Consider the following 16,927-nt stretch of genomic DNA (forward strand, 5'->3'; position numbering starts at 1 on the left):
CGCACCCCCTGCGACCGCACATTTTTTGTAAATGTATATATTTCTATTTGTATCATTCTTTACATTTATTTATAGTCATATGTTTAAATTATATTATTGATATTAACTATATATCAAAATAACTATATTTGTTTTATCACTTATATTTATATATTTTATTTTTATAGTTTTTTTATTTATAAATATATTTTTTTTTACTTTTCTTTGTATCTTGTATATTTTTAAATACATATTTTCTATATCTAGTCTACATATTGTAAATATTTTAAATATTTATATTTTTATAATTCTTTACATGTATTTATAGTTATATATTTATATTATATGTATCATACAAATAGTTATTTTGATATATAGTCAATATTTGTTTTGTCATATTTGTATATTTTATTTTATAATTTTTTTATTTATACATATTTATTTTTCTACATTTCTTTATATGTTGTATTTATTGTACATATTGTAAATATTGTATACATATAGTTATGTTTATATATAGTTATTTGTAATTTATATATTTTATTTTCATTTTTTTTTTATAAAAATATTTTTTATTTTTCTTTATATTTTTGTATATATTGTAAATATTGTAAATAAGAGATATATTTTTATACCAAACCACTGGTGTAGACTGTATTCTTAATTCTTTTATTTAGCTTATCTGTCACAACAGATATTGATTCTGTTACCTTCTTAAAAACAATACACTTGTATAATTTGTTAATTTGACCGGCATCACTCTACACTATTAGCGTAACGTGCTATGTTGCTGTACATTATTTGCATAGCTCAGCTTTGCTTACTGAATCTTGCCATAACGTTCACTATACAAATAATACAGCTGTAGACAAACAAATATTTATCACATTTTTGGACTAAACAATTATAGGAAAAATCCAGGAGTAACTAGAAGAAAAATATATACTGTAGAGACATAAAAATCTAGGGAGGACATACAATTTGTGCAACGTGTGCAGCCGCGCAGGGGCCCAAGAGGTGAGGTTGATTCAAAAAGGATGATGCAAAATTATAGGCTCAGTATTCGTAACCAGGAGAACATAGCACCAATTTATTAACATGAAGAGACACTAGGGAAGTTTTATGCATTCACTACAGATGTGAAAATGATTTCTTTGGTGACACGGCAAATGTCGAGGCGGCTGTCCGGTTCTATGCAGAAACGTGCCAGCAAATCCTCAGGTATGGACTCCACTGTTTCAGAGATGCATTGTCTCGGGTCGTTCAGATCCTGTGGTGGATATTATTAGTGAACTCTTGATGTTGCCCCACAGAAAGAAGTCTCAGAATGCCCCACAGAAAGAAGTCTCAGAATGTTAGATCTGACGATCGTAGAGACGATCACAACATTGGTGGGTGGTAGGGGCTCTTGAGTGAGGGAGGAAACACTTAAAAACAGATTGTTCTAGAACACAGGGAGAAAGCATCTTCATTGGCACCATGACCTCCCCGTATAAAGAAGAAGCAAACAAAGCAGATGACTAGTTCAGTCAGCTCAGTCCCATTAAGGAGTCCATTTTCATCAGCTTCAGGGCTGACAGGAGGGAAGGAGGAGCATTTCAGTTTTTTTTTACTTTTAGGGTAGTGTGCCAGCAGTGACTAACAATATCGAATTTGGGGAGCAAGGTGGCCCAGGGGTTCAAATCAGGCTAAGGACAACATCTGCAACGTGTTTGTATGTTCTTCATGGGTTTTCTCCGGGTTCTCTAGTTTCCTCCCACACTCCAAAGTCATACTGACAGGGAGGGAATCTAGATTGCAAGCTCCAAGGCGGCAGCGCCGCTAATGTCAATAAAACTTGGAGGTGTCAGTAGCATCTTGGCTTGTTGTGACGAATCAGTGATGTTCCAAATGTACAGGTGCTTCTCACAAAATTCAAATATCATCAAAACGTTAATTTATTTCAGTTCTTCAATACAAAAAGTGAAGCTCATATATTATATAGAGTGATTACAAACAGAGTGATCTATTTCACGTGTTTATTTCTGTTAATGTTGATGATTATGGCTTACAGCCAATGAAAACCCAAAAGTCATTATCTCAGTAAATGTGAATAATTAACAAAAAATCTATGGGATATTGTCAAGAGGAAGACGAGAGTCACCAGACCCAACAATGCAGACTTGCTGAAGGCTGCTATCAAAGCAACGTGGGCTTCCATAACCCCTCAGCAGTGCCACAGGCTGATCGCCTCCATGCCACGCTGCATTGATGCAGTAATTGATGCCAAAGGAGCCCGACCAAGTATTGAGTGCATTTACTGAACATACATTTCAGTAGGCCAACATTTTGGATTTTAAAATCATTTTTCAAGCTGGTGTTATAAAGTATTCTAATTTACTGAGATAATGACTTTTGGGTTTTCATTGGCTGTAAGCCATAATCAACATTAACAGAAACAAACACTTGAAATAGATCACTCTGCTTGTAATGACTCTATATAATAAATGAGTTTCACTTTTTATATTGAAGAACTGAAATAAATTAACTTTTTGATGATATTCTAATTTTGCGAGAAGCACCTGTAAATCATATACAGCACATCGATTATGAAATTCTATACTCCACCTTTTTGTTGCCCAATTCTCTATAGCGGCATAGCTTGAAAATTCACACTAGACAATGCTAAAAAAATATAATCTTTACCCAAAAGAAGGATTACGATGAATAAAATTTTAATCATGAAATCATGAAACTCACAGATTGTTTTTTTGCCTTTTGCGCCTAATCCTGTACACATAGCCAATCCTGCACGAGGGCCAACCAGGGTGTATTCACAATTGCCAATTCCCCCAATAATTCACATTTTTACTAAAAATGATAAATGTGTTAATAAGTAATCATGGAAACAATGTCTTAATTTTTACGCCATGACAAAATATTTTTTTACAGCAATAAAATACCTAAAAATGTAAGCACTGCGCCCCATCAGTGCTGACGTAGCTGTCTCGGCCTTAGAACGTATAAGTAATCAAGAGGAGGTGAGCAGATAGCAGCAGCTCTCACTTCCTCTTGATTACCCATATGTCCAAAGGTGGGGACAGCGACTCCAGTGCTGACTGGGTGCAGAGCTTACATGATTAGCGTTGAGCATTCCGATACTGCAAGTATCGGGTATCGGACGATATTTGCGGTATCGGAAATCCGATACCGAGTTCCGATATTTTTGTGATATCGGAAATCGGAATCGGAAGTTCCCAGTGTGTGGTTCCCAGGGTCTGGAGGAGAGGAAACTCTCCTTCAGGTCCTGGGATCCATATTCATGTAAAAAATAAAGAATTAAAATAAAAATATGGATATACCCACCCGTCCGGCGGCCCCTGGACCTTACCGATGTAACCGGCAGCCTCCGTTCCTAAGAATGCAGTGAGTTTAGGACCTGCGATGACGTCGCGGCTTGTGATTGGTCGCGTGAGCGGTCACATGAGCGGTCACGTGACCAATCACAAGCCGCGACGTCATCATAGGTCCTTCACTCCTCATTCTTAGGAACGGAGGCTGCCGGTTACATCGGTAAGGTCCAGGGGCCACCGGACGGGTGAGTATATCCACATTTTTTATTTTAATTCTTTATTTTTTACATGAATATGGATCCCAGGGCCTGAAGGAGAGTTTCCTCTCCTTCAGACTCTGGGAACCATCCAGGATACCTTCCGATACTTGTGTCCCATTGACTTGCATTGGTATCGGGTATCGGTATCGGCGATATCCAATATTTTTTGGATATCGGCCGATACCATCCGATACCGATACCTTTGAGTATCGGAAGGTATTGCTCAACACTATAGATGATGTAACAACCTCACATGAACCCCGGGAACGTGAGTGCCGACACTGCTGGAATGGTGCCGGCACAGGAGGTTAGTATAAGTATTTTAATGGGGCCAAACATGGGGAATTATAAGTGGTATTCATAGTAGTGGACAACCCTTTTAACATTTATTAAAAATAATTTATTTTCTCAAGAACGGATAGATATTTATTTTTATAGTGCACTGTTTTCACCTGGGTCTGAGTGGACGGTAACTTAAGGCAACGAGCATACGATTTTTGCATTCTCTATGAATTTGGGTCTGCTCATGCTAATATAAAACTAGCCAGATTTCTGGACTGGGTATCACTGCGCTTCCCCCATGCTGTGGAAGTAAAGTAGCCTCCGCTTGGTCACCATGTCACCAGCCTACACTGTCTATGGGAGCAAAGTAAGTAGCCGTGGGCCAGGGAGCGATGTGCTCCTGAAGAAAGGTGTCACGGATGGGTTTACCATGACAGAGAGAAGCCAGAAGACCACAGCGTCTGATTTCTCCTACTCCTGCACTTATTAGAGGCACTTCACTTTCTTATTAAACATTGTAAATTTCTTTTGGCAGTGTCTAATCTGGTCAGTTGAGTGCTCCTGGTGCTAAGGCTCTCAGCTGTGCACTGTTAGCCACTCCCATCTCTTATATAATCTGGGCCCTGGCTAGCACTCATTCTCAGAGCTAGCTTTTGCTGCATGGCTTCAGGTTCTTGGTGGTTATTATAGGAGAAGGTGTTCGGTGGATTTAATTGTGACTGATGCTAGGTTTTGAGTGTGTGATAATTCCCTTTCTTCTCCTACTTTGGTTTAAACCCATCCTCCACTTCCCGGTGCATTCCTCTATTACATGTGTGAGTATATTTGTATGTTTGGTATTTTTTCATTACCCCTGTTTGTACTACCTTGTTAGTCTGGTTTAGTGTACTACGATATACTACTACTCTCATCTTCTCGGGTGGGGTAAGGGTGCAGACTGGGAGGGGATTCAGAGGCTAAGGCAAGGGACATGGCCCTGACATCTTCACCATCAGAAGTAATCTGGGGAGTAGGGCGAGCTAGGGCACCCTCTAGCATTAGGGAGTGGGAAGGAGCCACCAGACAACAGTCGAGACAAAAGGATAAAAAAGACAACCGCTACATTGTTCTTATCTTCTTGGTTTATTACAAACAGCAGAACGTTTCTACACCTTATGGATAAACTAAATTTGCATTGGGGATTTAATAACTTTGATCCAGACTGTAAATGAGTTCTGTCTTGCAGAATGTTAATCTATCATGTCTCTGCCATTTCCACGTGTTTCACAATCCATGCATCAGTCTGATCTCATCAGAACAATAATACATCATCTGCAGCCCCTTATGCATATTAATAGTACTCGTTAATTGTGTGTGCAACCTAAGCAAGCCTGATTCTGTTCACGGATATTAATCAATGGCCAAACCCGATGTAAAATCTAACAATAGCCACAGGCAGCCTGTCATTAGCAAAAGTCTTCCATCTAGTTCATTCTCTCTCTACACTGCTTATTAGAATCTGAAAGCTTTATGACTTGGGGCAAATCTGACTATTCAGGCATCAAGACGTCATTAGCACTTGCAGTTCTGCCACAAATCTGCTCACTAGTCCATTAGCGTTAGCCAGGTCATGGCATATTATACTATTCCAAGCTACAGCACCTCTTGTGATGCAGAACGGTATTATTAGCACAGGACCTATATCATCACCTGCTCCCAGGGGACGCACAACATCTCACAGTGAAAGGTTTTCATCTTTCATGAGTTTTACCTAGAATAATTACATAATAAAACTGCATATAGAAAGTGAATGTAGTGGTTGACACACATGTGCACTAGCACTTTATTCATGCGAGGAACACACAACCTCCATTCTTGTGATTGATGGGGGTCGTAGTACTCAGATACTGTTGACTATACATTTTCCATCTCTCCGATGGATTGGTGATACCTGCAGTTCATGGGATAGTTCCTATAGTAATAGAATTCTTGATGCCTACACAACCACCATTACTGAATACTGATTTCTTACTGAGTTCAAACTATATTTTTGCAGTAATCTATTAAAAGGGAATTTGTCAGCAGTTTTTGCTATGTAATCTGAGAGCAGCACAATGTAAGGACAAGGACCCAGTGATGTCCGACTTAGTTTACTAGGTGCAGCAGTTATGATAAATTAACATTTTTTTCTGATGCACATCTAGCATTGCTCGGAATGCTGAGCTCTTTATAACCCCGCCCACACTATGGATTGTCAGCTTTCTGTGCACACTGTATATTGACAGAAATGTGCTAATCAGAGGTGGTGGGCATTGTTGGACCAGATGGCATGAGGCAGCTTGTCCTGTAGCGATAATCTCCTGCTGATAACACACAGATTGTATTGAAAAAAAAAACAACACAGCCCAGTAAGTGACACATCATCGGAATCAGAGTTTCTGCCCCTACTTCATGGTTCTCTCAGATTACATAGAAAAAGCATGGTGACAGATTCCCTTTAAGTTCCTTCTAGTGGTGGCTGCAATACAGGAAATTGGGATCTCTGTATAATTGCTATATAAATATTAGTAACCACCACTGAATATTGGACTTTCTTTAGACCAAAAAAAATCTCATAGCATATCCTATTCTGATCCAATATTGAGGCTCAGTCAGAACATGACGTACTCGGTGGATCTACCTGCTGTCTGATAAAAATCATTCATACAGATGTGTGAGTGCACCTTCGAATTTACCTGTGACTTGTACATATTACTTTGTATTAACTCATGATCTGTTTATGTTACTTTATTTATTTAAACCAAAGACTTGACACAAAGAAAACAGATTCTGAAAACTTAATAGTTGTGATTCCAGCACATTCCTGTAACAAGGATCTTTTGTGCTCTCTGCCGTATTTGACATCACAACTTGTGAACGTTTCATACAGTATCCAAAGTCACCTTCAGTCATTGTCTCCTGTAATAAACAGAAATGAGCCAGCTACACCTAATCTAAAAGATCTTATATACCTGAAGGACAGAGGGAAAACACACAGCATGGCCAAGGACGGAGACCCCTATTTTGTCTACTTTGTGGCCCATCCATCTCAGTGCAGCCCTAAATAAATACACTGCTCAAAAAAATAAAGGGAACACTTAAACAACAGAATATAACTCCAAGTAAATCAAACTTCTGTGAAATCAAACTGTCCACTTAGGAAGCAACACTGATGGACAATCAATTTCACATGCTGTTGTGCAAATGGAATATTATTATTATTATTATTTATTTATATAGCACCATTAATTCCATGGTGCTGTACATGAGAAAGGGGTTACATACAGAGTTATCGATATCATTTACAGTAAACAGGTTTACAGTGACACACTGGTACAGAGGGGAGAGGACCCTGTCCTTGCGGACTTACATTCTATGGAATAGACAACAGATGGAAATTATTAGCAGTTATCAAAACACCCCTTTATAAAGGAGTGGCTCTGCAGGTGGGGACCACAGACCACATCTCAGTACCAATGCTTTCTGGCTGATGTTTTGGTCACTTTTGAATGTTGGTTGTGCTTTCACACTCGTGGTAGCATGAGACTGACTCTACAACCCACACAAGTGACTCAGGTAGTGCAGCTCATCCAGGATGGCACATCAATGCGAGCACTGGCAAGAAAATTTGCTGTGTCTGGCAGCGTAGTGTCCAGACGCTGGAGGCGCTACCAGGAGACAGGCCAGTGCACCAGGAGACGTGGAGGGGGCCATAGGAGGGCAACAACCCAGCAGCAGGACTGCTACCTCAGCCTCTGTGCAAGGAGGAACAGGAGGAGCACTGCCAGAGCCCTGCAAAATGACCTCCAGCAGGACACAAATATGCATGTGTCTGCACAAACGGTTAGAAACCGACTCCGTGAGGATGGTCTGAGGGCCCGACATCCACAGATGGGGGTTGTGCTCACAGCCCAACACCGTGCAGGACACTTGGCATTTGCCACAGAACACCAGGATTGGCAGATTCGCCACTGGCACCCTGTGCTCTTCACAGATGAAAGCAGATTCACACTGAGCACATGTGACAGACGTGACAGAGTCTGGAGATGCTATAGAGAGCGATCTGCTGCCTGCAACATCCTTCAGTATGACCGGTTGGCAGTGGGTCAGTAATGGTGTGGGGTGGCATTTCTTTGGAGGGCCGCACAGCCCTCCATGTGCTCGCCAGAGGTAGCCTGACTGCCAGTAGGTACTGAGATGAGATCATCAGACCCCTTGTGAGACCATATGCTGGTGCGGTTGGCCCTGGGTTCCTCCTAATGCAGGACAATGCCAGACCTCATGTGGCTGGAGTGTGTCAGCAGTTCCTGCAAGATGAAGGCATTGAAGCTATGGACTGGCCCTCCCGTTCCCCAGACCTGAATACGATTGAACACATTTGCAACTGGAATATTTCATTCAGAGATATCTGGGATGTGGTATTTTAGTGTTCCCTTTATTTTTTTGAGCAGTGTACATAGTCCTGAACATTTCCTGCATACATTTCCATGGCCATGGAGCTGTTGTACTTGTGCATGCCGCACAGTTCATAAATGTCATCTGAATATAAAAAATCTACAAAGAAGAGCCACGAAATGGACTAGTAGCCCCATGGGGCACTGCAGCAGTCTGTCTGCTTCCATACATATAAGTAAACCAATTTTATCATAACCATCAGTCAACCGATAGTGCAAGTACCTGAACATTACATGAATTATACAGCCGAGGCATGCAAAGCAGCAGCAGGATGAATGATTGCAGCCGTCTGCCGTGCCCCGGAGAGCAGCTTTGTGCTTCTGAAACTGGTTTTAGTCACTAAATAGGAAAAGCCATCAATTAATATTTTCCATAAAAGACAACCGTTACTGCAAGTGAATGCCCCGGCCTGATGATCACAAGAACAGGATGCAAATGCGGAGAAGGTGTCGGAAGCAATCATGGTTATTAAGCAAGTAATAGGTTTTCGGTGCAGATTATTAGATACTGTATTTATTGCCACAGAGAAGAAAGTGCTGTCGACTGCGCCATCTGTGCGCACGCTGCAATGAGCAGAACTGGAACGTTGCACACTATTTGGATTGTTTAGCAGATCACATGCACACTTGTATGTTCCAAAAACTTGACATTATCCATCCCCTGTGCAAAAGCTATACATGCACCCACCACATACCAATTAATGATGTGCAGCACGGTGGCTCAGTGGTTAGTATAGTGACTCAGTGGTTAGCACAGTGGCTCAGTTGTTAGCACTGTCACTTTGTAGCATTGGGGTTCTGGCAGTGGCATATCCAGGGGGGGGCAGCCGGGCATGTGCCCCAGGCACAGCCGACAGGGGGGCGCCAGTGGGCCGCCTGATGATGCGGTGGTCCAAGGAGGCTCCTCGTCCTGTACTGAGCGGTCACATGGTACCGCTCATTACAGTAATGAACATGCGGCTCCACCTCCCATAGGGGTGGAGCCGCATATTCAGTACTGTAATGAATGGTAATGGTGACCGCTCAGTACAGCTGCGGCGCCGGGGAAGCAGGGACTGCACCGCGCCAGGAGCAGGTGAGTATAATGGGGAGGGAAGCGCTGCGCTGCGCGATATTCACCTGCTCCTCATTCTGGCGCCGCTCCGTCTTCAGCAGTGACGCTGAGGTCAGAGGGCGCGGTGACATAGTTAGTGCGCGCTCTCTGCCTGAACGTCAGTGCTGAAGACGGAGCGGCGGCTGGAACGAGGAGCAGGAGAATATTGAAAGTGCCGGGGGCCTGAGCGACGGAGAGGTGAGCATGTGATTTTTTTTATCGCAGCAACAGCAAATGCGGCAAGTGTCTGTATAGAGCATCTTATGGGGCCATAACATTTGTGCAACATTATATGGGGCAAGTGTCTGTATGAAGCATCTATGGGGCCATAACGTTTGTGCAGCACTATATGGGGCAAGTGTCTGTATGGGGCATCTTATGGGGCCATAACGTTTGTGCAGCACTATAATGGGGCAAGTGTCTGTATGGGGCATCTTATGGGGCCATAACGATTGTGCAGCACTATATGGGGCAAGTGTCTGTATGGGGCATCTTATGGGGCCATAACGATTGTGCAGCACTATATGGGGCAAGTGTCTGTACGGGGCATCCTATGGGGCCATAACGATTGTGCAGCACTATAATGGGGCAAGTGTCTGTATAGAGCATCTTATGGGGCCATAACGATTGTGCAGCACTATAATGGGGCAAGTGTCTGTATGGAGCATCTTATGGGGCCATAACGTTTGTGCAGCACTATATGGGGCAAGTGTCTGTATGGGGCCATAATCAACGTTTCTGCAGCACTATATTGGGCAAATGTGTCTATGGAGCATCTTATGGGGCCATTATTAACCTTTATGCAGGATTATATGGGGCTCCTGATTCAATATGGATATTCAAAAACACTTAACCTGCTGATGTCTCAATTAATTTTACTTTTATTGGTATCTATTTTAACATTATGGGGATTCAGGAATGTACCTTGGCTTGGTCATACAGTTTCAATAGAGTTAAGGTTCAAATGGGGGAGGTTTGGGGGGGGGGGGGGTGCGCCAAACTGATCCTTTGCCCCGGGTGCTGGAAAGGCTAGATACACCTCTGGGTTCGGGGTTCAAATCTCACCAAGAACGACATCTGCAATGAGTTTGTATGTTCTCTCAATGTTTCCGTGGGTTTCCTCCGGGCACTCCGCTTTCCTCCCACATTCCAAAGACATACTGATAGGGAATGTAGATTGTGAGCCCCACCGGGGACAGAGATGATCATGTCTGTAATGCGCTACGGAATTAGTGGTGCTACATAAGTGAGTAACATAAATAAAATGATGTCACACTTTATTTTCGCAAAGTTTTCCAGCCTGATTTACTATTATAGTACTTCTAATATCATGGTGGCTATGTATGCTGATGTTTTATAATGCAGTTTCCTATCTCCTGAGATTAAGAAGTTAGATGTTGAATAAAGCAGCTATCACAACCTGTGTCTCATGGTGGCCTAATATCTAAGAGAGCTGTCAGGAGAACAAATGTTCATCCAGATCCCAACGCCCACGCACACACGTCCTAAAGTGTGTATGTTCTCAACAGGGACAGTAGAATAGTCCGCAGTCAGAAATCTCTGGCAGCGTCTCATCTTGAGAGCGCAGTCAGACAGTAGTATAAATCACACTGAGATCGGAGCGCAGTGCACGGACCGGCCGGTGACTCCTCTGTCCCGAGCGTGACAATTAAAGTATTTCTACGCAGCTGTCACGCTTGGGTCAGGAGAGCCGCCAGCCAGTCCGTACACATCATTCCGATCTCAGTCCGATTTATATGACCATATAACACTGTGTCCTTACAGGAACAAAGTATCAGACTTTGTCATCCAAACTTCTGCTATCAAGGGAGACTCAAGGAGAGACGGCAAAATACAAAATACAAATTAGAAGGCTGAAGGTAGAAGGTTCAACCGACGGTCATATGCATGGGCAAATTGAAACATGTTCTAGTACTGATATATAAAAACGTAATAACATATTTCCAGGAGTCGTACTCTTTAATCAAGTCATTATTCATTTTGTTCAACTGCTTATTAATTGAAGTAAAGGAGGACGATGACCAAAAACTACAGTTGGCTTTATTAGGGCCCTTGGCACTAGGGTTGGTTCCATCAACTTTACGATTTGGTGGGGAGAACCCAGAGAGAACCCTTATCTATAGAGGAAACACAGAGGTGAAGGCTTAAAGCGTAAGTCTAGTTTATATATATCCCATAACACATCCTGCATGTCTTGACTGGTAGGTGCAGACGCAACATCATTGGAGCCACTGATCTACCAACGTGGAAGAAGTTAGCGGGGCTTTAATGAATAGGAACTTAAAGGATTATTCCCACGATATTACGTTATCCTTTATCTATGGGACATTGGATAAATTATTGATGGCTGGAGGTCAGACCACTGGATCCCAAGAATGATGCAAAGCACAGTCTAGATTGGACAGAGGTGCATACGTTCAACCTGTGATCCATTTATTGTCTAACGGGCTGTGGGATGAAGTTGAGTACAGCTCTCCATTCAAGGTCTGCAGAGTATAGTTCTCAGGGTCCAAAGTCTCGCTCTCTGAATTACTGGTGGTACCAGCAGTCAGACCCCCAATATTCAGTAACTTATTTTTTGGGGGGAATAACCCTTTAAAACTTGCCGTGTACTTAAATTGTAACCAAGGGTCTGTGAGCCTGATCCTTTAGGCAGTAATGACCACAGTTCTCAAAGTTCCTAAAGAAGTGACAGTGAAGAATTATCCCAGCCCCAAGGATTATGATAACCCGGGTCCCAATTATGGCCTCCTACTAGATAAGAGGTGGCCACATTCCCACAACCATCTGTGAAAAGACTGCAGCAAACATCCAGATATTATTAGGAGCTGAGGTGACACCCTTCTCCATTCACAATAGCATCATCCCACATTACATGATAGCGCTAATTAATTATGGCAGAAACGAGAGAAAACAATTAGCTGTCGCTGTGATAATGGAACGCTGGAAAGAGGCATTCTGTTTTAACCCTTCGCTGACAAAGGCTGGTGAATAAAGATGAATCCCCCCAGTAATATCCTTTCTTTTTCTTTACAGATCATCAGCATCAGAGGAGACATGGAGTTGACCTCTGTTACCCTCAGTATTGCTGAGGAGTCCCAAGCAGATCTCGCCTCCTACTGACAGTAATAGCACAATCTGCTGAAAGCAGAGACAGATTATCCCATCCCACAGTGCGATCCTTGCTATATGTGTTACATTAAGGATCGGCCCGAGGAGATAAGACCACACTGAGCCTTCCTACAATGCTGCACCATATGCCATGGTGCACACACACGTTAGATTGCAAGCTCTTCGGGCCACTGATTCCTGATATATTTTGATACAACTAAAAGACTCCAGATATTCTCATCTCATCTTGCTCTGATACATTCTATTGTTCTCTCTTATCAGTCATTTCGAGATGATTGCAGTTTTCATCAATCAATGGGGATGACTGTCAGGAAGACCTGCAATGTTACTTTATCACCACTTCTAGGAATCCATGAATGATAATAGCAGCTCTCTTATAGTCCGTGCACTTTAGGTTTAGTAATAAATACACTCTAAATCCCAAGAAATTATAATAGTTGACCAAGCGCAATGTCTATTCCCCAATGCAGCTGCTGCAGAAGCTCTTAACCAGCCCAGTTCCAACTGATACAACTTGAGTACAAGTGAATTCAACAGAGCATTGGACAATGATAACAATTTTGACCCGTCTACGTATAGATTTCAAGCCACCCCACATCCTCATAGTTTTCAGGCAAAAGTCTACATAGTATTCCAATGTCTTTACCTTTCGAAGAACAGGCGTATCATGAAGATGCAGAATGCCAGAGGGATGGCGAGGTACAGATCTTCAGCCTGGGGGAAAGTAGCCTCCTCTGTGTTCTTCAGATCAGCCCAGGTTACATTGTGAGGCAACCAAAATCTCTCATTCCAAAACCAAACTAGGATACCTGCCATCTTGACTCCTTGCCCTTGCTCCGGGGATGCTTTCCTGTGGGTCTACCTGATGCAGCAGCAGCTGCTGGGAGGATGGTGCTGATGCTGGAGGACAATGATGCTGCTGGGTAGATTTGGAGGTGTCTGTGGGAAGTCCTGGCTGCTAATCAGTGTTAGCTCTGCCTCTATTCCTCCTTTCTCTTCCTTCTCATCATTAGGGAAGGGGAGGACTCTGCACACACAGGAGCATCTGCAGCTGCTGCAAGCCTGGGTGCCCTCTGCTGTGAGCATGCCCAGGATTGGCCAGGGTGCCTGCCTTTATTGGGTGATGCCCCATGTATTCCTCCTCTGCACAGATTAGTGAGGGCAGCACAATGTGCTCAGAGCTGCAGCATCTTAGGGCATCTCCAAGGCTCCATAAGGAGGGACAAATCCCCAGTTTGGAGCCAGGTGAAGCCTACAGGCAGGGCATTAGCCATTTCTTGGAAAGGAGATGATGCAGATATTTTTAGGAGTATAATGACTCTATAGATGATAATCATCATCATTATCATCGTCTAATAAACATTTACATAGATGTAATCAATATTTACACAATATTCTAAATATTTACTCATACACTAAAGTACATTTTACACTAAAAACCATTAAGGTTTAGGTGGAGAATTGCATTTGGAAGCAAATATTATCTAATTTGTGGATATCTATAAAAATATATTTTACTGCGTAGAACATGGCACATTATATCCGTATAGTTACAGATAGGGAATAGGATACGACACTACTGATACTACTATTCCAGGCAAGTATTTAGAGCCCTGGTCTCATCTTTTGTGTGGGGGAAGGGTAGACAACTTTTCTGAGTACATCAAAATAGCAATTGGTACTGATTTTAACCCTGTCTACACTGTAGAACTGCGAGAAATGGTCACCGAAAGCTAAATGTGGCGATTTAGAAACAAAGAATAGACATAAGACGTTGGTACAGCCTTCTGCTAACAGCTAAACTCATGGATAATTATAGGGTAAATTGAATCTACTTTAGAGATAGATAATGGATAGATAGATAGATAGATAGATAGATAGATAGATAGATAGATAGATAGATAGATAGATAGACAGACAGACAGACAGACAGACAGATAGATAGATAGACAATAGATGATAGATGATAGACAGATAGATGATAGATAGATAGATAGAGAGAAGATAGATAATAGATAGATAATAGTAGATAGATAGATAGATAGATAGATAGATAGACAATAGATGATAGATGATAGATGATAGATGATAGACAGATAGATGATAGATAGATCGATAGATAATAGTAGATAGATAATAGATAACAGATGAAAGATAGATAGATAGATAGATACTAGATAGATAATAGTAGATAATTAGATAATAGATACCGTAATAGTTAGATAATATATATATATAAATATTAGATAGATAATAACAGATAGATAATAGATAGATAGATAGATAGATAGATAGATAGATAGATAGATAGATAGATAATAGCTAGATAGATAGAAGATAGATAATAGATAGGTAGATAATCTTCATATCTTGAAAGAAAAGAAATAGTCTGACGGCACTGCTACTGTGCAAGATTACCATCTGCTCGGTTGATGCCCTCTGAATTTAGACCGCACCTGTGGACTTCGGGTGCTCATCCAGAAAAACAGTACATAGTTTGTGCAGTAAAGAGAAAAATTGAAGATAGCACTCACCGATCCTTAAAACTTCTTGCTTTTATTCAAATACCTAAAACGTCATGGCTAGAGGAACAGGTTACTAGGCCGTACGGCCGTTTCGCACTGGTCAGTATGATAGATAGATAATACATAGAGAGATAGAAAAAGAAAACAGCAGCACTCTGTAGGAGTATGTGCAAATACTGAAAACATTGAATCTGAACTGTATTATTATTCAATAAGATGAACTTACAAAAATGAAGGTTCTTAGCACATAAATTGGCCAATTCATGAATGCCTGCCCAGGACTGAAAAAAAAAACAAAAAACACCAGAACACAGGCAGGGATGCTTACCTGTTCAAGGCCTCCAACAATTGCACTACCCAGGGTGCACCAGGCCCAAATGAAGATAGCAAAAACACAGGTGCAAATAATACCGATGCAGCCAACCTACAATCAGGAATTGGCTAATTGGAGCACCCGTGCAAAAAAATAGTCTGTATGTGGCATGTTCACACAGGAATGCAAAGTATATGGTGAAAAGCCTATCCCTTCCTGACATCCGACGTACTATCCCGTCGAGGTGGGGTGGGCCCGTATGACCGCCGACGGGATAGTACGTCCAGCGCGATCGGCGGCGCTCACAGGGGGAGCGCGGCCAATCGCGGCCGGGTGTCAGCTGCCTATCGCAGCTGACATCCGGCACTATGTGCCAGGAGCGGTCACGGACCGCTCCCGGCACATTAACCCCCGGCACACCGCGATCAAACATGATCGCGATGTGCCGGCGGTGCAGGGAAGCATCGCGCAGGGAGGGGGCTCCCTGCGGGCTTCCCTGAGCCCCCCGCAGCAACGCGATGTGATCGCGTTGCTGCGAGGGTCTTACCTCCCTCCCTGCCTGCTCCAGACCCGGATCCAAGATGGCCGCGGATCCGGGTCCTGCAGGGAGGGAGGTGGCTTCACAGAAGCCTGCTCAAAGCAGGCACTGTGAAGCAGCCTGCACTTCTCGCAGATCGGTGATCTGTCAGAGTGCTATGCAAACTGGCAGATCACCGATCTGTATTGTCCCCCCCTGGGGCAAAGTAAAAAAGTAAAAAAAAAAATTTCCAAATGTGTAAAAAAAAAAAAAAAAAATATTCCAAAATAATGAAAAAAAAAAAAAATATTCCCATAAATACATTTCTTTATCTAAATAAAAAAAAAACAATAAAAGTACACATATTTAGTATTGCCGCGTCCGTAACGACCCGACCTATAAAACTGGCCCACTAGTTAACCCCTTCAGTAAACACCGTAAGAAAAAAAAAAAAAAACGAGGCAAAAAACAACGCTTTATTATCATACCGCCAAACAAAAAGTGGAATAACACGCGATCAAAAAGACAGATATAAATAACCATGGTACCGCTGAAAGCGTCATCTTGTCCCGCAAATAACGAGCCGCCATACAGCATGATCAGCAAAAAAATAAAAAAGTTATAGTCCTGAGAATAAAGCGATACAAAAATAATTATTTTTTCCATAAAATAGTTTTTATCGTATAAAAGCGCCAAAACATAAAAAAATAATATAAATGAGGTATCGCTGTAATCGTACTGACCCGACGAATAAAACTGCTTTATCAATTTTACTAAACGCGGAACAGTATAAACGCCTCTCCGAAAAGAAATTCATGAATAGCTGGTTTTTGGTCATTCTGCCTCACAAAAATCGGAATAAAAAGCGATCAAAAAATGTGACGTGCCCAAAAAGTTACCAATAAAAACGTCAACTCGTCCCACAAAAAACAAGACCTCACATGACTCTGTGGACCAAAATATGGAAAATTTATAGCTCTCAAAATGTGGTAACGCAAAAA

At 42.1% G+C, this 16,927-nt stretch overlaps 1 protein-coding gene across 3 annotated transcripts in view; it reads right to left on the reverse strand.

Moving 5' to 3' along the window:
* The window catches only part of CERS6 (ceramide synthase 6), a 237,715-nt gene extending 224,076 nt beyond the window's left edge, over positions 1-13,639 (reverse strand). For 2 of the 3 annotated variants that reach the window (XM_077272786.1, XM_077272785.1), the window contains exon 1: positions 13,218-13,612. In XM_077272786.1, the coding sequence (XP_077128901.1) occupies positions 13,218-13,387 (170 nt within the window). In that variant the 5' untranslated portion in view covers positions 13,388-13,612. Of the gene's footprint in view, positions 1-13,217 lie in introns of all 3 variants that reach the window. The other variant, XM_077272784.1, reaches the window with a different exon arrangement.
* Between the last annotated feature and the right edge of the window lie 3,288 nt (positions 13,640-16,927).

The sequence above is a fragment of the Ranitomeya variabilis genome, chromosome 7 (genome assembly GCF_051348905.1).
Source record: "Ranitomeya variabilis isolate aRanVar5 chromosome 7, aRanVar5.hap1, whole genome shotgun sequence".
Classification (NCBI taxonomy): Eukaryota; Metazoa; Chordata; class Amphibia; order Anura; family Dendrobatidae; genus Ranitomeya; species Ranitomeya variabilis.